This window comes from Equus przewalskii, chromosome 16 (genome assembly GCF_037783145.1).
Source record: "Equus przewalskii isolate Varuska chromosome 16, EquPr2, whole genome shotgun sequence".
Classification (NCBI taxonomy): Eukaryota; Metazoa; Chordata; class Mammalia; order Perissodactyla; family Equidae; genus Equus; species Equus przewalskii.
In genome coordinates this window covers 9,686,516-9,711,700 of record NC_091846.1, presented here as the reverse complement: position 1 = coordinate 9,711,700, position 25,185 = coordinate 9,686,516, and the positions used below count along the sequence as shown (strand labels likewise).

At 42.9% G+C, this 25,185-nt stretch overlaps 1 protein-coding gene across 8 annotated transcripts in view; it reads left to right on the top strand.

Annotated features, from left to right (window-relative positions):
• HMGB1 (high mobility group box 1) overlaps positions 1-19,288 on the top strand; it is a 115,590-nt gene extending 96,302 nt beyond the window's left edge. For 4 of the 8 annotated variants that reach the window (XM_070577920.1, XM_070577918.1, XM_070577919.1 and 1 more), the window contains exons 2-6: positions 11,134-11,191; positions 16,389-16,552; positions 16,775-16,920; positions 17,416-17,590; positions 18,655-19,288. In XM_070577920.1, the coding sequence (XP_070434021.1) occupies positions 16,403-16,552; positions 16,775-16,920; positions 17,416-17,590; positions 18,655-18,831 (648 nt within the window). In that variant the 5' untranslated portion in view covers positions 11,134-11,191; positions 16,389-16,402 and the 3' untranslated portion in view covers positions 18,832-19,288. Of the gene's footprint in view, positions 1-11,133; positions 11,192-14,157; positions 14,371-15,549; positions 15,933-16,388; positions 16,553-16,774; positions 16,921-17,415; positions 17,591-18,654 lie in introns of those variants that run through there. The other 4 variants (XM_008517529.2, XM_070577914.1, XM_070577915.1 and 1 more) reach the window with 4 other exon arrangements.
• Positions 19,289-25,185: the final 5,897 nt, after the last annotated feature.

The window sequence follows — 25,185 nt, the reverse complement described above, 5'->3', positions numbered from 1 at the left end:
ACTTCTCTGTTTTGGGCTTCAATCATCTGTCAAAGTATTTTATATTAAATAATCTAAAGGAAAGAGCATTAATTAGGCCAGGAGTCGGGAGTCATGGATTCAATCTGTACCTCTGCCATAAGGTGATGTGTGGCCCAGGGCAAGGCATTTACCTTCTCTGGGCCTAGTTCCTTCGCCTGAAACATGGAGGGGGGGAGCTGGATTTGATTATAACTGGGTTCTAAAACTTCATGAATCTTCTTTAAACCACTACTTAGTAGTATAATAAACTGCAAACAGTATTTAAAGCACTATGTAAGATAGTATTTTCCTCACAATTGTCCCTAAATTACTTTGGCCAAACTTTAAGGAATACCAGTATTTCTAGCCTTGTAGGTTTCTCCCATCTGTGCTTTCCGTGGCTGAAGTACCTTCATCATACTCCTCCCTTTTCTTCAGCTTTACTGATGGTAGATCTTCTGTCTTTTTTTCTCTCTTTTTTTTTTTTTTTTGAGGAAGATTAGGCCTGAGCTAACATCTGCTGCCAATCCTCCTCTTCTTGCTGAGGAAGATTGGCCCTGAGCTAACATCCGTGCCCATCTTCCTCCACTCTACATGTGGGACACCTGCCACAGCATGACCCGACAAGCAGTGCGTAGGTCTGCACCCGAGATCCGAACCGCCAGACCCCAGGCCACCAAAGCGGAATGTGCGAACTTAACTGCCGCACCACTGATCCAGCCCCTTATTTTCTCTTTATAAATCTACTTTTAATTAGAAAGTCTCAAAATGCTCTTGACTATTTTTGTTGCCCATCTCTAGAGAGACCCCAGCTCTGGAGAAAGTAGTATGTACTCAAGGCAGGATAATGAGGTTTTCTGTTTGTTTCCTCATGATACCCCACGGTCTGGTGGCTCTGTGACAGTAGCAGCACTCTGAGTTGGTGCCTTTTGGGGGCTGCCCACACTGTCTCTCAAGATGCCTTTCCTGTGTTATAAATAGGAGTTCAGAGTCCATCTTTTAAGTACATTTGAAATCTTTTCCCCCAAATACGTTACTCTCTGCCCCATGAGTACCTATCTCCCACGTTTGCACATGCACAGAGCCTTTTTCTCCCACTTTTTGTGCATTCGCAGAACTTTAAGAGCTCGTTTGGCTGTTTATGCCCTTGGCTCTTCATCACCTGGAAGAAGAGTCATCTACAGAATTGAAGAACTACGCTGTATATTTCCACTTCCATGTCATTTTTTTTTTTTTATGTTGAACAAAACAATAATCTCCCATACTCATCCTGATCCCTGGAAGAGAGTAGTAGTTGGTGGGGGCCGCGGTGGGGGAGGGGGGGTGAGTGAGGAACGAGGTGAATGAGGTGAAGATCCTACTTGAAGGACAGGAAAACTTAGCATTTTGTTTTGCCGTAAATTTTAGTAGCAGGTTATACAGTAGTTGGTAGCAAAGTCATGATTCGACTCACATGTCTTCACTACTTTCTCCACTTGTTGATGTTTAAGCATTTACTCATGAATTGAGTGGTTCCTCTTGGCCAGGCACTAGGCTAGGTGCTGAGAAAAGTGGTGAATAAAGCATGTCCTGCCCTTGAGGGGTTGACAGACTAGAAGGCACTTGCAGGACTGGGTGAGAATGCCAAGAGAGGAGTGGACTCGGTTCTGTGGGAGCATTGAGGGGAGCACCACACCCAGGGCTGGGCTCAGAATGGAGTGGTCAAGGGAGGCTTCTCCAAGTGGTCATTTCTAAGCTGAAAGACAAGCAGAAGTTGGATAGGTGGGGGATTATCCTGACTGAAGGAATGGCGAGTGCCTGAGGAAGCATATATGTTCCAGGACCTCTCAAGGGTTCAAGATGGTGGGAGCTTGGAGGATGGGGCTGGAGAGATAAGCAGATGCTGACCATGAATGGCCTAGGATGCTCTGCTAAGGAGTTTGATCATTCGCTTCAAGCCAGTGGGAAATCATAGAGGAATTTTTAAAGGAGGGGACTATCACCGTCAGATTGTCATATTTACTTTAGAAAAGTCGCTTGGAGTTTGCTAAGGCTAAGGCCCTGGGACATTAGATAGAAACAGTTGGAGTAGACTAAGCAGGAGCAACAAAGATGGTGGCCTTCGAAATGGAGGGAAGTGGGTAGATCAGTGACATAAATTAAAGAGGTAGAGTCCACAGGACTCAATGATTTGTTGGTTGTGGGGAGTTACGGAAAGGGAGAAATCAATGATGAGGCTTAGGTTTCCGGGCCAGGCAGCTGGGCTAGAGAGCAGCACGAGAAGGTTTTAATGGTGAGTGCAAAGGTGAATAAAGGTTGATTCTCATGGCCACCTTAGAGCAGTGCCAAGTTTCCAAGTCCTGATGGACTCAGGATGATGAGGGACTAGCCTAAGAATGAAGTGAGTCTTCTGTGCCTACCTGGTGCACTCACCTTCGGGTAAGGAGCACTGGAGCTCTACCCCTTGGCTAGATTCTCTGACCTGTCATGCGTTGCATTCTGATTTCTCCTCAATAAATGGTAAAGAACAGCGGTTTCCTCATTTCCCACATAGACCCTAGAAAGAGGCAGTGCTGCACCGTTGTTGCTACAACTGTCATTTTGCTACCTTTGGAAGGGATCTTTTTGTGACTGTTGGGTTTTAGTGCCAAAGCAGAGAATACAAGAGATGTCCATGCAGGGTATCATGTAAAGGGCTTGGGCTTTGGAGCCAGAGGGACTAGCTGGGTAGGCGTGAGCAGGCTTAATTTCCTCATCTCTAAGGAAAGTAACACCCACCTGAAGGACTTGTTGGGAGAGTTGTAACGAGATAAAGCATTGATGGTGCCTAGCTGATGGCAAATGACCAATAAATATGAGTTTCTGCCCGTGCCCAGCCCCCATCCGTGGACACTCACAGCCTGAACGACACTGTCTTCTCACTCTGGTAAAGGAAGCTCTGCACTGCACTGCCCTTTACCATCTTGCTAATAGCTGGGGGGTTTTGTTGCTATTTCTTAGAAAAGGGAGCGAAGGGAAGAGAAAAGAGAAAGGGAGAGAAGAGAGAAACGGGAAGGGGTAGGAATTAAATTTAGGAATTTTCCCTAAGTGAAAGTTTTGCCTGAAAGAGCTCCGTTAAGTGCCTAACATCAGTTCTTTCTCAACCACACACGTTAAACAACAGCTTGTGACAATGATGTGTGTCTATGGTAGCACATTTAAGACGAAGAATACTTTAATTGAGCTGGAATATCGGCTAGTGAGTAAGACAGAAGCTTCCTTTCCTTCACAGACTGACTTTGCTCCAGCAGTCTTTGTCCTTGAATCCGGAGCCCTAAGCTGTGATGTGATTGGCATCTCACTTTAGAAAAATGTAGTTCTTCCGCCTTGAGCCCTGTCCTCTCCAACTCTTTCAGCTTTTGGAGATATGCATATGAATTCTTTCTTATTACTCTTTCTGGATATAGATAGCATCTAACCCTTGCATCTAGGGCTCACAAACTCCCTCCGGCCACCTCTCTTAGATGTTGGGTAGATTCAGGGAACATTTTTGAGAGGAACACTGTTTGGCACTGGTTTCTCCTTCTGCAGCCTTCCCCCGTCCCCTTCTTGGCATTCTTTTCTTCTGTTGCTCTAGCAGTCCCTCCCCTAATCTCATTTGTATTCTTTTGCTCCATCAAAAAAAAAAAAATCCCTTTGAAAAAGATGAGAAGTTTGACTTTAGCCATTGAAGAATTTATAGCCACATAAAAATGTGCTTTGAGTCTCCTAATTGTCATTAATAGACATGTAGCTTTTGAAGACAACTTGTCACCATATAATACTTAGGTCAAGATATAGTTTTTACCTGCTGAAAGTTTACATTTCTTTAGGTAAGGTAAGAAAAGACAAAGGAAAGATATTCAACAGACTAATATTACACCTCTTTTAAAAGGTAGACAGGAAACCATAGAGATTGCCTCACACAAATCCATCCCTCTGCTTGGTATGAGATTATTGATTTCCTTAGTTACTGTTTTTCCCTGAAGTGTTGAAATAAGTGTCTTTTGATGCCTGGGCTTGAGAAAAACTTGTTCCCCAAAGCCACTTGGCAAGCATAAATCCCAGGAACTAGGTGCTTTAAGCATTGTGTTTGTAAAGCAGGAACCATTGTTGAGAGAGAAGGGTGGAGGGAGGGGGAGAGTGACGGTTCTAGGAACTATAGCAGTGGGTGGGAGTGACCAAAATACAGGGCAGTTGTCCTCACAGGGCCTGCGTCCTCACAGGGCCTTGCAGGTCGGCCTTGCCCTACCACTCCGAGCTTCACGCAGGGAATCCACCCACACTGCTCCCATCAAATCTGGAGTCATTTCATGCACTGGTTTTATCCAAATTGAAAACCTACATTAAATTTGTTGAATGCAATGAGCACACATTTTGGTGTCAAAGTGAACTTTCTACACAAGATGCACAATAACACTTGGGGGGCGTTTATGAACTTTTGTGATATCTGGTCATAGGCAGAAAAAAAATGTTAACCTCAAAAAGCATCTTTGTTGCTACACAAATGCAACCATTTAGAAACCTGGTATTATTTTGACTTTAAAGATTTTTAATAAGATACATCAATTAAAATATAAATATATTTACAAGCTTATAAACTATAACACCACCTCACACAGTAAAAAGCAAAAAAGAAAACCTGCTAAAACAGCAGTTTATAAAAATATTGCCCCCAATCATCAGGAATGGGGCAACCTAAATAGAATTGGAGCACACGAAGTTGCTAGTATCAACTGATTTTGACCAACAAAAATGACAATATGTTTTCCTCCGTGTCCCTGAAGTCAGCATACCAGAACGTAGTTTAATCTATGAAGGGAAGGGAATTCTAGACATAGTTTATTAAAACTGAGTATTGGGGCTGGCCCAGTAGCGTGGTGGTGAAGTTCATGCCCTCCGCTCTGGTGGCCCAGGGTTCGCAGGTTCGGATCCTGGACGCAGACCTACCCACCACTCATCAAGCCGTCCTGTGACTAGAAGAACTGGAAGGACTTGCAACTAGGATATACAACTGTGTACTGGGGCTTTGGGGAGAAAAAAAGAGGAAGTTTGGCAACAGATGTTAGCGCAGGGTCAATCTGCATCACATTCATGGAAAACAAACCTGAGTATCAACAATGTGATCGGTGTGGACAGATAATCGAACATCACCTTTCCTGCGAGCTAACATTTGCTGAGTACCCGTGATGGGCAAAGAGTGCTGGAGAGACAGAGGAGTAAGACAACACAATCTGTAATATATTTATATAGCTTATAAAATCTATAATAATATATTATTGTTATATTTATAACACTATAAAAGCTTTTAGAAAGGTATAACCAAAAGCGACAGTTCGAAAATGAAAGCTCATCAAGCTGAAAATTATAAACAGTGGGAGGGTTTTAAAGCACAGATGGAGTTTAGCAGCAGAGGTGGGGGAAGGACACTAGAAGCAAAAAAAACAGCGTGACCAGAAGCTGGAAGGTAGGAAAGGACAAGGTCCAGTTTGATTGGAAATTAGGAGAGCAGAGGGAGGGAAAGCGAGAGAGAAATACTGCCTTGTTAGGGAAGGCCTCGAAGGCCAGGTGAGGATTTTGTAGTTAATTTGGAAGAAAATGTTGTAATTAAATGGAAAGTTTTTAAGCAGTGGAATTTTATGCATTAGGAAAATACTAATAATACCAGTTTTTTAAATAAACTAAAATAAACAGCCAACATTTGTTGATCATTTACCATGTTCTAAGTATTTATATACTAGGCTCAGCTCTTTATGTATATGAGCTAATGTAAACTCACAACTCCCCTTCAAAGCAGCTGAGGCTCAGAGAGGTTAATTCACTTTGCCCAAGGTGATGCAGCTAGTTAGTACCCAGGCCAGGATTTTAACCTAGGGGTGTCTGGTTCCGAAGCCTCCATTCTTAACCACAAAATAATAAATGCCAGAACTAGAGTCGGTGGCAATCGAAATGATAAAAAGAAAAAGGAAACGATTCAAAAGTATTGTGACATAGGGTTATAGAATTTGACATGAAGGAAGAGGAAGAGGGGGAGTCACAGCCTCCTGGAACTGGAGCCCGTGTGGCAAGTCTGCGCGCAGGGGAATCGGGAAGAGGTGTGCTTTAGCGAGCAAACCGGTGAGCTTGAGAAACAGGTAGCGGTGGGGTCCATGATGGAGCCGAAGGCTGGAAGGGAAACTTAGGGCCATTTAGAAGAAATGGAGGTTAAAACTCCCCAGGAGTCGGTCACCCAGGTCTCTAAGAGAGAGGAGCAGCAGAGATCGTCAGAAGCGAATTATCGGGAAAGAAGGAAGCCCTTAAAGAAGACACATGGGCAGTGAGGAGAGGCGAAGAGAGCTCTCAGGTAGACGCTGACCCTTCCTCCCAACCATCACCTGATTCGGATTTGTGTTACCAGGGTGATCACCTTTTGATAACGATGGAGACACCTTTACTTTAGGGCTCTGGTAAATATGAATGATTTTTATATTTGTTGTGTATTTCCTCACAGGAAAGAGTTTCTAAAGTAATGAGGTCTGAATTTTTAAAAATTATCTGAATCTTTGAGTTTTCTATTAGCAAATTTCTTCTCTTATAAAGTTGCAGTTTTTTGTTTCCAATTATAGAAATAATATAAATTTTAGAAAACTTGGGAAATATTGAAGAGCATAAGGAGAAAACAAAGATGACCTTTTAGCAGAATTAAACACTATACATATGTTTTAGTATATCTTTCCAGTCTTTTTTGGATTCACGTACACACTTTTTTTCAAACCAAGGGTCTTTTTGAAAATAGTCTTCTCATGATAAGAGATTATGAATACTTTTTACATAGCATTAAATTGAATATTCATAACAATTTGATGGTGGCATAACAGTAATCCATCATGATGGACCAAAATTTATTTAACCAAGCTCCTCTCGTTGGACATCTAGGTTGTTTCCACATTGTAGATAATGCTGCAGTTAATATTCTTATCCATACCTTTGCGCTTTTTACTTATTTCTGATTATTTTCTATTTCCTAGAAGCAAAACCACTGGTCAAATGCCATGAATGTTTCCAAGGCAGAGTCTGTTTCTGAACGTGAATATCAATTTGCTTGTAGTACTTATATATTAGAATATAGCAAATTGTGCTATCGCCTTCCTACTTCCTTAGTTCCATTCTTGGAAGTCAAAAAGAAACTTTAGAACAAGGATCAACCACAACCTTTCAGAAAAAGCATATAAGTTCTTTGTTGTTGATTTTTTTTAAATTCACACCTTCATGAACAAGTATGGCTTGGCAGTCACCTTCTGTTTAACCCCACAAACCACTTTGGACGCTGAATGTTTTTTTGACAAAAAAGCCTGGTACCTTGGGAGGTCTTCCCAACCAGTCCAGCTCCCAACTGGCAGATGGACTCCTGCACTTCTGGCCTCTGACTTTTGTTAGAGGCAGATCCCAGGTGGGAAACCTCACCCCTGTCAGGAAGATATTTATCAGGTCGGTCAGGATTTCTCTCCCAGGCCTTGGGGATTGCAGTCATCATCTTTGCATTTCCTGGAGGTCTCTGGTCTGGAGTGCCCATTTTTGTCTTGGGTCTCCCTGGCAGAGCAAGACACTCTGCTTTCATACTTTCAGGGCCCTTCTCTGGGCTTGGGACAGTCCCAGAGTCTTGGCACCGGCTTTGCTGGGTGTGCCGGGGAGCTCTAGCTGCAGGTCCTGGACGCTGGACGTCTCTCCCGGCCTGCTCCTCTCTTCAGTCGCATCCAGTCAGCTGGCAGCACCTGCACCCATCACTGAGGGCTGACGGTACCCTCAAGGGGAGACGAGGCTTCTTTACTACAGCTCTCGGGCCAGTGGTTTGCAAACCCATGGGTGGGTTCAGAAGTAAATTTAAAATTTAAAAAAAACTCAAACTTCATCACAATAATAGTAGGTATTGTTTCCTGAAACTTTGTTCAAATTTTATATATGCAAAGTGTATGGGTCCTTTTAAAAAACCTTGAAAGACAAGGCTGTAAACTCACGTCAGGATGCCCATGAGTATGTGAAGTATACGTAGGTGGGAAAAATGTGACCATTTTTATTTTATTAGCTAGGCTAGTAACTGGAAGGTCATATGGCCAAGTGGAGAAAACTTTAGCTTTGGAATCAGAACTGGGTCAATACTGTTGCTCTCTCACTAGCTGTGTGACCTTGGACAACTTAAGAGATCTCTCTGAGCCTCCTTAGCATTATTCGTCGAAGAGATATAAACATCCTGGCCTGTAGGATCACTGTGAGGGTTAAATGAAATAATCTATGAGTAGTGCTCAACACATAGGAGACCCATGATAAATAAAGCGTATTTTCTAGGCTTTTGGCTGGGCTGTGAGACATCCTCTGCAGCACAGCCAGACTCTCTACTCCTCCTTTCAAGAGTACATGCCACCTATGATATCACCAAAAATGGTTGTTTCTCACCTGAGGGACTCCTCTAGTTCAGAGTTTTCCACTCTGTGTCCTGTGTGAGGATAATCAGTGTTTCCTATGAAAGGAATCTCTGATCAAGAAAAGTTCAGAATCGCAGCTTGTAGTCACATGAAATACTAAGGACCTGATTCAGGATTTGCAAACTCAGATGTCGACAGGGGCCTGGCGGGTAACACGATTGGGTTAAAATCACGTGCAGTCGTGTTAGAAATCAGGTGCAAGGGTTGGGGAGTGGTGGGGACTAGGGGACACAGACCCCGTTTGAGGGAGGCAGCCACTGTTTACTCCACAGGACCATCACCCTGCTGAAATGGGGATCCGAGCGTTTCAGAGCTCTGATTTTTCAAAAGGAGCCAAATATCTGGATTTTTTAATGTAAAAATGTCCAACTTTTTAAAATACTAGGTTGGCCGAATGAAACATCTGATGCCAAATGTGCATCAGATAAGGCCAGAGGCCCGCAGTTTGCACTGACTGACGTAACCTTTCATGGCTCAGCTGATTTATTACGGTCACCCCAGGCTCTCAAGAAAAACCTCCCAACGTACCCCTAGAAAGTGCTCTTTGAACCTTATTTTGTAGCAAAAAAATATACTTTAAGTACAGAATCTATAACTCCAACTGTAGACGAAATTTTCTCCTAGTGAAGAGAAAGGCCATCATTGTCACAAATTGTTAAACACCACGGCAGCAGGAAAGTATGGGGCAAAATTGGGAAGTAGGTAGCGTTCTGTCACCCCTTTCCACGTTTGTTCGGTTAACCAAAACCACTCGTAAAACATTTATTCATTTTTTAAAAAACAGCTTTATTGAGATATAATTCATATACATACAATTGAGTGGTTTTGGTATATTCACAGGGTTGGGCAACCATTACTATAATCTCATTTTAGAGCATTTTCATCCTCCTAAAAGAGACCCCATGCCCGTTAGCAGTCACTCCCCCATCCCCAACCCCTGGCAACCACTAACCTCCGTCTTTATAAATTTCCCCATTCTGGACATTTCATTTAAATGGAATCATGCAATATGTGGCCTTTCCTGTCTGGCTTCTTTCACTTAGCATAATGTTTTCAAGGTTCATCCATGTTGTAGCAGGTGTCCGTACTTCATTTCTCTCTATTGCTAAATAGTATTCAATTGTAAGGATAAACCACATTTTATTCATCCAGTCATCAGTTGATGGATATTTGGGTGGTTTCCACTTTTTGACTATTACAAATAATGCTGCTATGAATATTCATGTACAAGTTTTTGTGTGGACGTGCTTTTGTTTCTCTTGGGCACATGCCTAGGAGTGGAATGGCAGGGTCATGTGGTAACTCCATGTTTAACCTTTGGAGGAATTTCCAGATTGTTTTCCAGAGTGGCTGCACTGTTTTCCCTTCCCGCCAACAGCAGAGGAGGGTTCCAGTTTCTCCACATCCTCACTCATACTTGCTATTGTCTGTCTTGTTTATGATAGCCATCCTCATAAGTGTGCTGAGACATTTATTCTTAAGGTTTATGGCACTTTTAATAGGACAGCTGAATTTGGTCTGTTGATGAGGTTCTGAGATCAAGGCCTAAAATGGTGATCTTTTCTGAATTTAGATCATTGTTTTATAGAAACTTTTGCTGATGAGCTTTGCCCTCTTCATATGTACCATTCTTTGACTAACCAGAGAACAGGCATCTGATTAAGGACAGGTATGATATTTCTTCCTTATTCACCAGTGAAATACTGCAATTGTAGAGATATTGTTGGTATAAATTAGCTTTGGCTCCATTTTCTCTGCCTCGGCCTTCAGTGCTGCCCACAGCTGAAGCCAGTGATTTCCCCACCTGCAAGCTACCTTCGGCCAGAAAACACAGGCTGAGGCAGGAAGTACTTAAGCAGCTCAGGACGAGGTTCCTTTTCTCCACATACTGACAACTGTCACGCTGCCTCTCTGCCCTCCACCTCTGGTCTTTCTTTGTGCCTATCCATTTAGTCCTGAAACATCTTTTCAAGCTAGATAAGATATCACTAGCTCTGAGTAAGAGCTGTGGAAGCTGAACACAGACTCATGGCTAACAGAGGGCCATGCTCAGTGTCGTAGCTTGTAGTCCAGAGTTCACAAACCTTTACTCTTTACTTTTCCTGAATTCCTCTCTCTTTTGTTTTCAGCACCCTAAAAAAAACAGTTTTAAGTATGCATGATCCTTGGTATGGTTGAACTCCTCAGACATTTTGGTTTACTGTTTCTACTCCTTTTCAGAAATTGACCCTTTTTGAAAAGGAGACAACAAGAGAATTCACATAGCTTGACTTTAGGATTCTTTGCATTGGGGAGGAATTAGTATCCTTCAGCCAGTCAAAGACTTATAGCCCGTGTCTATGTTTTGTATTTTTCTTTTTACATTAGAGTTAGGAATCGAAAGCTCATTGGAAGCAACCTTTGAGCAGACATTCTTGCAGTTTTCTGTAATAAATTTTTACTTGCTTGCCATAGTTCACTCTATCCAACAAGAAATAGCCTTGGCCTAGTTGGGAACTGGTAAATACTAAAACTGTGAGTATGTGTTTGTCCACATGAGAGCTCCCTTCCAGCCCCCAAACTGCGTCTTCCTCTTTTTAAGTTTTAACAATGAGGTGCATTTGGCATCTACCCTCAATCGTAGTATTCTAACATTTACTTATTACTTATTATTCTATTTTCCTGCCTTCTGATTTAGAAAAACCCAAATGCTTATCTCCAAAGATGGAAGAGGAAGATTAAAACAATAATTTGCAGTAAGTACTCTCTCAGCTATTAATTCATTTATTCAACAAACTTTATTTGGTGCCTGCTATATGCCAGGTACCCTGCTAGGTACTTAGGATACAAAGATAAGATAAGGGATGCAGTGCAATGGGACAAGTGGACGCATACCTGGGTAATTATAATTGTGAGCACAGTAATTAAGGTACAGAATATTATGGGATCACAGAAGAGAGGCAATTCTCCTATCCTAGAGGGGATCAAGGCATGCTTCATCCATAAGCTATATTAATAAATATAATAAACTATATTAATATTAAATAAACTATTATATTAATATTAAATTAACTATATTAATGAAGATCTGTAATTCAGCTGGCTAAACTGGGCATGGGAGAGAGTGTTCAAGCTTTTTGAATCAGATAACTTTGTAATTTGGGATACAACAAACAATAACTCTAAAATAAATGCCAATTTGTGGCCCATGACTCATGTTGAAGAAGGAAAGGATCTAATAGCATAAATAAGTGAACATCAAGGTTGCAGGATTAGAGCTAGAAGTTGTCGGGTTTATTTATGTCCCTCCCTGTCTATATCATGGGAAAACAAATAGGAGAAATGTTGTGCCTGTAAGTGGAGTTTTTATGCTAGTCTCTCTGACGTGGCCTCTGTTACACTCGGGAATAAATAAAAGCATCACCCCTAGACTGGATGAAGATTAGTACTTTTGAGGCTAGGATTCTTTTTTTTTTAAAAAAAAAAAACATAATTAGATTTGCAACCGCTGTCCTCATTTAAAATTAAAATATGAAGAAAGACTCAAGGTTAACTGCACTTGAGGTTTTCTAAGTCATGGGTTTGAAGGGATCTGCATAACATAATTTTAAACCTTTAAAAAAGTTTAATCTTTACAGCAACCCTCTGATAGCCTCCATTTTATAGCTGGGAGAATTGAAGAACACAGAGGTTGAAAAACTTGCCTAAGATCAGACAGCTGGCAAGTAGCAGAGCTGGGATTGGAACCCAGGTCGGTTTAAACCCAGTGCCTATTACTGACAACATCATCCTGCTGAAATAGAAACCTCTGCGGGCCCATTGCGCTCATGTTCTGTGACCATCAACTTCCCCTGGCAGGAGTAAGCTACTACAGACAACAGGTAAAAATGTGTGGCTGGGCCAGTGCAAATCCAGCACTGCTCCTGGAAAATATTGATAGTGCCACCTTCAAATAATAGCCAAATTTTGAATCATGGATGCCACTGAAAGTGTCAGTTATTCTCATGAATATCTCATAAGGCATCGAGAAGATAAAAGAGGATTGAAATAAATATCTAGATTTGAATGAGGCATAAAATTTGATTGATTAGTAGAGAGTAGAGAAAATATGTGTGAAAGTAACACAAGTTAACTTTAGATATTTGCTTTTTAAACAATGAGTGTGCACTACACTAGTTTATATAGTCTTTAATATTATAGTCTTTTTCATGTGCATGTGTCACGTATTGTCCCTTCACCGAGACTATAATCCCTGAGACAAATCATGTATTTTTTTTTTAAAAAAGAATAAACATTAAAATCTTAGGTCAGGAAAGATTATCTAAGCCTATTCTCAAATAGCTTAATACATTTGAACAAATACATTTGGTTATGGACGCTTAGAGAGGATATAAGCAATAAAATTAACATAATAAAGTGATTTAACTTTCATCTGTTACATTTGGAGGCATTGGCTGGTAGATTTAGACGTGTATAAACATACCATTAGACAGTGAGAAAAGGGGAAGTCTGTTATAACTGAATAGGGGTGTGGTCTGCTCAGGCTAAGAAGGAATAGATAATAGTTTCGTAAAGGACTGATATAACTGTACAGTCTTCAGAACTGCCCATAATACCTAGCACGTTTTCTTTACAGACCAAATAAGTATGTCTGTTAATACCAGCCAGCTTGGTGGGTTAGAGAAACCACAGCCTGTGGATTTGGGCATGTGCACTCTCTGCCTCCATCTACTCCTCCGGGTAACAATATACCCACAACTCCTGTAATCCTAGAGCAGTTACATGGATGCACTAAGTGGTGTGATGGGAGGGAAAGATAGCATCACAAGGATTCGTTTGATTATAACAGTAATCCACACCAAGTCAAATAAAATAGCCAAACAATTAAAAATGTGGTCTCTAATGAATTTGCTAATTCTAGCGGGCCCTCACAAACATTTCCTGTTAGAGTACCCCATATCAAAACGAAGTCGCTGTGCTTTAATTACATGGAAGAATTATTTGATTTCCAGGAAGTTAAGACAGTGCTTTGTATTTAAATTAAAAGTTCTAGACATGCTGTGAAACTCGATCAAACCAAGAAAAAGAGTGAAACTGAATGCCTGTTCAGTGAGTCAAGATTTCAGCTGCTCAGCGAGCCTGACGTTCCGGCTCCTGAGCCCAGAAAAGGGGTATTTTAAAACCAGCTGACTGGATCGTGTCCCTTTCTTATGGAAAAAGCCCTGCCTTTCCAGAGGTCTAAAATGCACTGCAACCATATGCTGCTGAGGGGCTCGAATCTTGGCTGTCTTCGCTCCCCTGCACTAGCAGAGTCCCCAGTTTTCGGGGGGACGAGATCTCATACTGTCGCTCTCACTTTTGAAGGTCTGTTAAAAGTCTGGGGCCTCTTATCTCAACGGCTTTGGAAGTGAGTTTGGGGTAAGAAGGGGGGGGGAGGCCTGTGGGTGTCTCTTTTGCCTGAGGAGTTGGAGACACTTGTGGAAAAGTCAGGCCCTTTTCGCCCCGGCGGCCGCTCCGGTGTGGGGCTGGCTTGGGTTAGACACATGCACACATACACCATAGAGCTCTGCTTTCCCGTAGCAGCTGCTGCCTCTGCCTCTGCCTCTCCCGCCTCAGCCTCTTTGCCCGGCATACACACACATTCAGATTTGCGCGCTGTTTCAATCCTTGATGACGTGTCCCCGGAGACAGCCAATAGCAAACGGGCTCTGGTCAGGACAATGGGAGGTATCGGGCCAATGAGCGAGCCCCGTGAGTTGGCGGTAGCCAATAGGAGCCGCGCTGGCTGGAGAGTAATGTTACAGAGCGGAGAGAGTGAGGAGGCTGCGTCTGGCTCCCGCTCTCACAGCCATTGCAGTACATTGAGCTCCATAGAGACAGCGCCGGGGCAAGTGAGAGCCGGACGGGCACTGGGCGACTCTGTGCCTCGCTGAGGGTGAGTGTGGGGCAGCGCCGCGGCGGGGAGAGCGCCTCCGGCAGCTCCCCACCCCGCGCGGGAGCCGGATCCCCGCGGCCGGGAGCCGGCGGGGCAGGATCCACACAAAGGCAAATGAGGGGGGACCGTGGGGGGAACTGCGCACGGAGCGAGCCTCTTCTCGGGCGCCGGGAGCCCTGCCCCGCGCCCGAACCCCGGCCCCCGGGCTGCCTGAGGCGCCGCGAACCCCCAGCCCCGCGAGTTTCCACCCCCGGCGGCGTCCGCGCTGACGGGCGCAAAAAAAATTTTTTTTAATTAAAAAAATTTTTTAACGTGTTTTCGGCCCCCGGGCCGAGCGTTGGGCGGCCGGCGTGCGCGGGGGGCGGCGGGGCGGGGGGCGGCGGGCGGGCGGCGGCGGCGGCGGCGCTTCCACGGGCTGCATTGGCCGCCGCAGAGCCCGGGCGCCGGCGGCGGGCGTGCGCGGGCGGGCGGGCGGCGGGCGCTGCGGGCGGCGGCGCGGGCCCGGGGGCGGCGGCGCGGGGCCGGGCCCGCCGGCCTGAGCCCGGGCGCGGCGGCGGCGGCGGCCCGGCGGCGGGGGGAGCGGCGCCGCTGCGCTCGCTGGAACATGGCTGACTCGGCCGGCGCTGCTGGCTGGAGAGAAAACAAGGCGGGCGGGCGGGCGCGGGCGGGGGAGCTGGGCGCAGCAGTTCCGAGGCAACTTTTTTTTTCCTCTTTCCCGGCCCCGCGTCCCCCGTGCGGGGGCGGCCGGCGCGCGGGCCGCGGAGGGAGACGGGGCCGGCGGCCGCGGCCTCCCGGGGCGCCCCCTCCCCGGCCGGGGGAGGCAGGGCCGGCCCGCGCCCCCCGCCCCTCCCCCGGCCGTCATGGCCGAGTGTGTGCGCCAGAGCGCGGCGCGCACCCGCCCGCGGCGCTGCCACCCTCGCCCGCACACTCGCACTCGCACACTCACTCACACACACACACACACACACACACACACAAAGGGAAGGAGCCATGTTCGCGCTCGCGCTCGCCCTCGCGGCGGCGGCGGCGGCGCAGGCGGGGAAGACGCGCAGCGGCCATTCCGTGCGCCGGCCCGGCGGCCGCGGGCGGAGCCAGCCCCCATTTCGAGCGGGCCGCTGCTCGCCGAGCCTGACAAAATGGGGGCGGCCCGCGGGCCTGCGCGGCGGCGGCGGCGGCGGCGGCGGGCGCACGTGGCGGCCCCGGAGGCCGCGGCCCAGCCCGCCGCCTCGGCCCCGCCGCCGAAGTTCGGGGTGGGGGGTGCGGGCCCGCCCCGCGCGGCGCCCCAACTTTCGCGGTTGAAAAAAAACCCTCCCCGGCGGGGGGGGCCGGGCCGCGAGCAGGAGTGGCTTTTGTCCCTCATCCTTGTTTACTCGGAGAAACTTCAGACCGGACGTGTTTAGTCAGAAGCGAAAGACGTCTCGGGGCCAAAGCGATAGGAAACGGAGCGGCCTGGCGTGGCGGCCGCGCGCACACCGCCCCCCGCCCCGGCCCCGCCCGGCCGCCGCGCCGCGCCGCGCAGCTTTGTAAAGTAATCGCTGGGAAAACTTTGCAGGAGCGGCGGTGTAGGCCCGGGCCGCGGGGGGGGTGGGGGCCGCTCGCGCCTCTTACCTGTCTGTCCATTCCTTACGTAGTGCAGAGCCGCGAACCGGCAGCAGTAGTTTTCTGACCTCTGGTTTTGTTGGTTAAAAATGGTTTTGCACATTAAAAAAATCTTTAAACGACCAGTTGGGTGTTCATTCGGAAAAGACAGAGGCAGGCCGATAACGACCGCCGTAGGAGTGCACCATTGTGTCTGCACGGTGCCCAGGTCGCACTGGGGGACCGCTTTTTGCCTGGCATAGCCTCTCCTGGGAATTGGCCATCACTGCCATTTTCTGGTTTGGTGTTAGGGAAGGTTAATGTCACCGCAGTGTTAAATCTCCAGTCCCTCGGTTTTCATTCGCTCCCCAGGAAGTTAAAGTGCTCTTAAACGCCACGATTTCACTGCTAACGGTAAACACTTTTATTTGTCTTTTTAGAAAAATAATTAAACATGGGCAAAGGAGATCCTAAGAAGCCGAGAGGCAAAATGTCATCATATGCATTCTTTGTGCAAACTTGCCGGGAGGAGCACAAGAAGAAGCACCCAGATGCTTCAGTCAACTTCTCAGAGTTTTCTAAGAAGTGCTCAGAGAGGTGGAAGGTAAGAGGGCTCACGGCAGACTAAAGAGGTAATAAAAGAGTTAAGTCCAAATTAGGATTTTTTAAAGGCCTAGGGGCCATTTGCATAATGTGAGTGATGATGGAACAGGCTACTAAATAGCAAAGGACGCTGGTTTTATTCATTTTAATATTTTTGAGGACAGTTTATTAAAATTTTGTTTATTTTGTTATCAACTTGAGCTTACAAATAATTCTTTTGTAGACTATGTCTGCTAAAGAGAAGGGAAAATTTGAAGACATGGCAAAGGCGGACAAGGCCCGTTATGAAAGAGAAATGAAAACTTATATCCCTCCTAAAGGGGAAACAAAAAAGAAGTTCAAGGATCCCAATGCACCTAAGAGGCCTCCGTAAGTACCTTGTCTATTTTTATTTTTAAGAAGTGTTTTGCAGTAGAATCAGAAATTCAGCAAGCCACCTTGTGGGTTTGGAGTGTATAATCAAAGTTCCTTAGCTAATAGTGGCTCACGTTGGTATATTTAAGTATTGTAAGTAAAATTCCTGTTGGATGGGCGTTTTAGCTTAGAGTTTTTGAGTTAGACAGGTCGCCTCCTTCACCCAGTGTATCTCCAAAATGTAATTTTGATTTATTTCTTGAGAAATATCATCTATGTAAAATATTTAGAGTAATTTGTAGAATATTTTTTTGGAGTTCTAACAGTAGTAGTATATATTCAACTTGTAATAAAAGTTAAATTAAGTTTTGGTTATGAAGGCTATTTAGTGTATTATAATATTTGCACCCTGTCCAGCGCATGGTAGAAAATAAAGGTAGCTCTTATATAGTAATACAGTTCACATTTGATAGTTAACTTAAAATTCTAAAATGAAATTTCTATTTTTAGTTCGGCCTTTTTCTTGTTTTGTTCTGAGTATCGCCCCAAAATCAAAGGAGAGCATCCTGGCCTATCCATTGGTGATGTTGCAAAGAAACTGGGAGAGATGTGGAATAACACTGCTGCAGATGACAAGCAGCCTTATGAAAAGAAGGCTGCTAAGCTGAAGGAGAAATACGAAAAGGTAAGAAGTATGGGTTTGCTTGGTGTAATGATAGGATATGCCAGATGTTAGATGGTTATGCTTGGTACCTCATCTTAATTTCCTATTTTCTCACTGAATCTCTTTAAGAGGTCGGGGTGTAATGCAGTTTGTAGTGTATAACAGCTGCATTCAGTATGCCACTGGCTGTAGCCTTAAGTCCTTCATCTTTCCAAGAATATAGAAGATCAAATAAATTGTCAACATTTGACTCAGGCGAAGGCCATACATTTAAGCTGGTGTTGTTATCCCTCAATATCTCCAAATTTATGAAAATTTTGTTACTTTGAGTCAAATGATTAGTTATTTTAAATGGTCAGGCACACAATAGAAAAATAGGCTGGACAAAGTAATATAGACTATATCCTTCATAAATAAACCCTGAAACATTTCTGTTCCCTTGCTCTGATAACCAAAAATACCCAGCTTTACTAAGTTAGAAAGTTAGAAATCTGTTGATCTGCACAATAAGTTGATATGATAAAGAAAAAGCTACAACCCCTATACTTTGAATTGAAATAGTAAATAAAGTTAAATTTTAGTTTATTTAGTCATTCTGGAGAAATGTATCCATTTCTAGATATTTCTTAACCTAATTGCATGCTTACTGGCAAATTACCTTTGTTTCCCTTAAGACAGAATTTCCTACTATGGATTAGGGTCTGACAATATAAACCTGTAGAATGCTTTTTTGCATTCAGAAGGTGGCAGTGTCTACCCTTTAATCAAAGTCTCTACATTCTCGTTTTAAAGTAAAGTTAGGATGTGGTACATAATTGCACTTCAGTGAGGCATAACATTGCAAATATTAGACCATGTCACTCCTTGAGTTATGGATTATTAATTGCAGTTAGCTCATAGTATTTTTATATATGTTTCTCAAAGTCCGGGTTATTTTGGAGTTGGAGTGAGTCTGCAGATACGTGATATTTTAGCGCAACTGGGATCTTAGATTTTTCATATAGTTTTGCCGTGTTACTTTTATTTCTCACCTTACTTAACTGTTTTGTCTTTCCTACCACTCTTTCCTGCCCTTATTTTGGAAGGATATTGCTGCATACCGAGCTAAAGGAAAACCTGATGCAGCGAAAAAGGGAGTTGTCAAGGCTGAAAAAAGCAAGAAAAAGAAGGAAGAGGAGGAAGATGAGGAAGACGAAGAGGATGAGGAGGAGGAGGAAGATGAAGAAGATGAAGATGAAGAAGAAGATGATGATGATGAATAAGTTGGTTCTAGCGCAGTTTTTTTTTCTTGTCTATAAAGCATTTAACCCCCCTGTACACAACTCACTCCTTTTAAAGAAAAAAATTGAAATGTAAGGCTGTGTAAGATTTGTTTTTAAACTGTACAGTGTCTTTTTTTGTATAGTTAACACACTACCGAATGTGTCTTTAGATAGCCCTGTCCTGGTGGTATTTTCAATAGCCACTAACCTTGCCTGGTACAGTATGGGGGTTGTAAATTGGCATGGAAATTTAAAGCAGGTCCTTGTCGGTGCACAGCACAAATTAGTTATATATGGGGATGGTAGTTTTTTCATCTTCAGTTGTCTCTGATGCAGCTTATACAAAATAATTGTTGTTCTGTTAACTGAATACCACTCTGTAATTGCAAAAAAAAAAAGTTGCAGCTGTTTTGTTGACATTCTGAATGCTTCTAAGTAAATACAATTTTTTTTATTAGTATTGTTGTCCTTTTCGTAGGTCTGAAATTTTTCTTCTTGAGGGGAAGCTAGTCTTTTGCTTTTGCCCATTTTGGATCACATGAATTATTACAGTGTTTATCTTTTCATATAGTTAGCTGATAAAAAGCTTTTGTCTACACACCCTGCGTACTCATGATGAGGGTAATAAAAGTTGAGTTGAGACCGTTTTCATCCATAACTGAAACTCCAAAACCTTGATCTGTTGATAGCAAATTTCACATAGCCCAGTTACATTTACAAAGTGAAGAAGAACCAGTCTACTCACAGCATGGCATTATTAGAATCAAACATTTTGAAAGTCTGTCCTTGAAGGACTAATAGAAAAGTGTGTTCTAATCTTTACATGAGGACTCCACATTCTTTAACTCCCATTACCATGTAATGGCCGTTATATTTGCAGTTCCCACGTTAAAGAAGACCTGAGAATGTATCCCCAAAAGCGTGAGCTTAAAATACAAGGCTGCCATATTTTTTTCGTTGACGTTTGTCCCAGTGAAGGCTCTGGGAAAAAAAAGTGCTGGCTGTAAATGTCTTCTATGTATCTAAATATGGATTGCTTAGAAAACTAGAATCTCCATTAAAGGTATTTTTACTAATTGGGCCAACTTGTAAAATTATATGCCACATTTAAAATCAGGTATATTTTCCTATATTATGGTTTGTCCCTTTATAAATCAAATAGACGTGAGGGAAGAAGACACTATCAGTATGAATTACCCAGTTTACTTGAATTTGATTTTTCTTTACAAAACACAAGCTCATTCATTAGGATCATATGGAACAATTTGGCAATTTTTGTGGTTTTTGAGATTATCGTTCTCTTAAAGTGCCAGTGTTTTAAAATAGCGTTCTTGTAATTTTACACGCTTTTGTGATGGAGTGTTGTTTTGTTATATAATTTTGACTTGGATTCTTTCCATTTGCATTTGTTGATGTAATTTCAGGAGGAATACTGAACATCTGAGTCCTGGATGATACTAATAAACTAATAATTGCAGAGGTTTTAAAAATTAGTTAAATGGCTTTCACTTAAGATTTTAAGATTCTGTTATATACGTATTTTAATCTTGTTTCCAGTGATACCTCTTAGCAATACCGTTTAAATAAATATAAGGGCTGGTGAGGTTTTCCCCCTTAAAAATACTTGATGCTTGAGGTTAATGAGCTGACAACAGGTTTTTTCAAACATTTCAAGTGTTCTCAGAGGATGCTATATATATAAAAATGAGGAAAACTAATTTTACTTTCAGACTATTAGGTTAAACAAGAAAGTTTTTTAAAGCAAGGTACATGTAAGTAAAAAGTAGGGACAGTGACTATCAATCTAAAAGAATTAAGTTTTCTGAGCCAAATGAGAGGACCTCAATAGAAAGGCTGAAATTATGTCAAAACTTAGCAAGTTTTCAGTCAAGAGAAAGAAGTTAGGATCTCTGATTTACATGAACGCATCTGCCATCACTATAGAACCAACCTTGACATCTGTTGCTAGTAAGTGGTCCATTTAAAAGTGAATTCTGCCTCAGGGAAACTTCTTTCTAACTTCAGTGGGTGTGTCGTGACAACTTTTTTAAGATGTTGAGAATAGGAACAAGGCTTTTTTGGGTTAACTCTTACCTGGTTTCAGATCTTGACAGAAAGAAATGGACAAAAACTCTCTTCAATCAGAAAACTAACAGTTCTGTTTAGTGTTTCAACAGTATCCCCTGGAACTTGGATGTCCAAAACGCAATCGGAAGTGGGAGGCAATTTAGATAACTCAGTGTAAAGCTTTGATATGACTGTTTTTGCCAAATATTTTGGAGATGACTTTCAGTTAATGTATAGGAACCGTTTACAAACAGTTATGGCACTATATGGTATAAAGATTTTCTTAACATCAAGGAAAGATTAAACAATCAGTATAAATTTTAGTATTAAATTTTCTGCATTTAAAAAATCGGTATAAAATCATACTGATGAAAACAATCTAATTTCTTTTGGGTAAAGGTTGGGAGCTATTGCTGGTTAGTTGCTATAATTGTTCTGATGATCTTCCATCAAGGTGTTGTCAATTGCCATATTTATTAATTTTCTTAGAGTGAAGTGTGAAAAAGGAAGTCATGTGTGTGTCCTGTGCACCACAGGCTAAGAATTAAATGATAAAGATAAAAAGGTGCCTGTGTGACAGAGTAGCCATTTGACAAATATTTCCATGACTGCCTAGGGAATTGTAAATATTACTCAGACGTTAGGGTAGTATCTACCTATATTGAAAACCACTGGAGAGAAAATAGTGATTTTTGAATGAAAAGTGTGGCCAACTCCCTTGCATCACGTAATCTATGATGAAAGTTCAAATCTAGGTCTGGTAAGGCGCCATCTGAAAGGGCCTGAAATAGCTCTTCTTCAGTACTAGCCAGGCACTCTGCATATAATGGTATCACTGCAAATTTGCACAAATCAAATACAGCTTAAATCTTGGAATTAGCTGTTGCTCAAGTGTGAACCATTGGCTAGTAATTAGGCTGTTTTTATTAATAAGGGAGGGATTGTGGCAAGTTATTTAAAATTTTTCTCATTTGTGCTTTGTCACTTCCAAGTGTCTCTTGAAATGTGTTTTAAAACTACACAAAAGCCAGAAAATGGTTTGGCTACCTATGCAACAAAAGATGCAAGCTGGTTCATTTTCTCATCCTCTTCTAATAGCAAAGATGTGAACCGCAGTGCCAACACTTGCCATAACTTGGGAAATTCCCTGGGTCTGGGCCAAGTTGCTCTCTGGAGCAGTAAGGCAAAATGGTGCTCTGTTCTAGGAATTTTAACGATACACCATGGCACAGAAATATATACCACGACAGGGAACAACACAAGCATAACTTAATATGCCACCCTCCAGAATATCTAACGCCCATCTTCCAGTGAGTCAATCTGAAATGGATCCCACCTACCAGGAGGAAGTGTAATCACTTATGCCTTAAGGCATGTCCATTGGTTTGCACCTTCTCTATAGCTGAATTTATTGGTCACCCATTGGAAAAGAGGAAGTAGTAATACAGATCTGGAATCCCATGAGGAATTATGACAGACTTGTAAGTGACAAGCATGAGGAATGGTAGGCAAGAGTGGAGCATGTGGAGACTGAAAGCCAGTAATGGTCAGAAAATCAGTGCAAGAGAATTAAAGAGATCCTTGTAAATTTTTATGAAGTACTTATTTTTAGTCACATAATTCAGACATACAAGTGACATTCTATAGTATGATGCCCCATAATATATTTGATCATTCATCTACTGATATTCACCTTGTTTCCTATTTTTTGCTATTTCTAATATCTGTGTATATTTCTCTTAGGCATGTGTAGGTCTTTAGATACCTCCAAGTAGAACTGCTGAGTCAAAAGATAGGTGCATTTAAAATTTTGGCAGATATTGACAAATTGCTCCCCCAAAGGCTATACTTACTGTGAAACATTTTAACAGTGATAGTTATGATGAATCCAGAGTTTTACTGGTTATTCTTGGACTCCATGAAATAACTATCCCTTTTTAAAAGATGAGAAATTAAAATACTGAAATATTGTCGTTTGTTCAGAGCCACCCAAACACAAGGCAGAATCAGAACTGAAAGACCCTTGAGTTGACTATTGATTATTAAACTATTGAACAAAGTATCTCTCTAAAAAGTTAGTGCAATAACTAAATATTTAAGTAATCCATTGTGTGAAAAGGAGGAACTTCCTTCCCATTTTGGCATCCTCCATCCTAAATAGAAGTATCTGGTAGTTTGATCTGGGAGGACTTTTTCTAGCAGAGATTTTGTGTCAATCTTTACAGAAGCTGCAGCCAACAGTTTGGGAAAAGTGAGTTTGGCTACAAATTGTAGTCAAGGATTGTGTGGGCAGGATTCCGGGCATTAGGAGAAGATATTTGGCAAAGTGGAATGCATGCTGAGGATCTGTCTGCCTTAAATGGAATAAAGTTGACCACTGCTTCAGCTCCTTGCTGCAGACGGTACTTTAGGGTAAAGGATATATTCTAAATGAATTCATGAATGCAATTGCATTAATAGGCTTTAAAGTGGAATTAAACGTCGTTCCTTAGAGTCACATAGAATCTCTAATTAGAGGCTTTACCATATTTTTGTTCATTGGGTTTCAATTAGAGATCATCTTATGAAGTGCTCTGAACATAACTAGGTAAGAGAATAAAAGGTCCTAAAACAAAAAAAGTATGGATTGGGTGTGAGAGAGTAATGCCCAGGAAGGTGTGAAGAGTAAGAGCTTGGAGGCTAGTCGGAGCAAGGACATCACAGCCCCCGCCCCGCTCCCCAACCTGGGTTTCAGGGAAGCGCAGGCCTTGCTGGGCCTTCTGGAGTCCGCCTGGCTGGGGCTTGGGCAGAGGCCAGGCACCCTCAGGCTGAGAAGCAGGGAGGCGAACGGAGAGCCTCTTCTCACAAGAGGAACACGAGTTCCTGTTGTTTTGGAAGCCATCGACAGAATCAATTCTAGCACCAGCATAGGGTCGTCGCACATTAGAGGTACAAAGCTGTATGGGCTCTTGCAGCCAGTCTGTGTTCTTACAGGGCGGTGAGCAGAGGCCCACGGAGATTCAGAGGCTTGCTCAAGGACCAAAAGCAGCATCAAGACAATCTAGCAGTGCCAGGCTCACAGTAGGTGCAAAAAAAGTGTGAGTCCCTTCCCCTACCCTGCAGCGACAGTAACAAGAGGCAGGACGGCTTCCTCCCCGGCCCTCACGATCATGCCTGGGCTCTCCTGCCAGGGCCACAGCTGTTGCAACGCGCAGGGCAGCACTCCGTGCCATCACTCTGATGCCTCTCCAGCCTTCCGCCCTCTGTATGCTCGGACTTAAACACTTCCAGCCAAACCAAAACAAAAATACTGCCAATCCTACAGAAAGTTATAAGCTACCCAACTCTAAAGGGCTGAGAAGCACCAGAAAAATGTGTCCTGCTTATATGTCCTTACAAGTGCAGCATGAACTTCCAGAAGTAGAAGGAAAGATTGCAATACACTATGCACTACAGTGACTTTTGAAAAACTGTTTACCCTTATTATGAATGAAATTTGCATTCATTGAAAGAAAACAATGAACAAGAAAACAAAAATCCACAATCCTACTAGTCAGAAAGACTATTAACATGTTGTGTGCCCTTCTAGTTTTATGTATGTTAACATGATATATATGAAATATGTAGTTAACATTTATGTAATTTTTAAAACCATTTTAATGTGAACAATGCAGTGGCATTTAGTACATTCACAATGTTGTGCAATTACCACCTCTCTGTAGCGTCAAACATTTTCATCATCCCAAAAGGAAATCCCATACCCATTAATTCCTCCTCCCCCTCAGCCCTTGGCAGTGAGCAATCTGCATCATCTCTATGGGTTTACCTATTCGTGATATTTCACATGAATGCAATCATACAACATGTGACATTTTGTCTCTGGCCTCTTTCACTTAGCATAATTTTTCAAGATTCATCCACGTTGTAGTATGTATCAGTACTTCATTCCTTTTTATGGCTGAATAATATTCTATTGTGTGTACATAACCCAATTCATTTATCCATTCATCCATTGATGGACACTTGGCCTGTTGCTCCCTTTTAGCTATGGTGACTATAGTGCTGCTATGAACATGCGTGTATTTGTTTGAATCCCTATTTTCAACTCTTTGGGGTATACACCTAGGAGTGGAATTGCTGGATCATATGTTAATTCTATGTTTAGCTTTTTGAGGGACCACCAAACTCTTCCACAGCAGCTGAACCATTCTACATTCTCTCTAGCAATGCAGAAGCGTTCCAGTTTCTCCACAACTTCATCAACATTTCCTATTTTTCTTTCTTTTTTTAAATAATAGCCATCCGTGT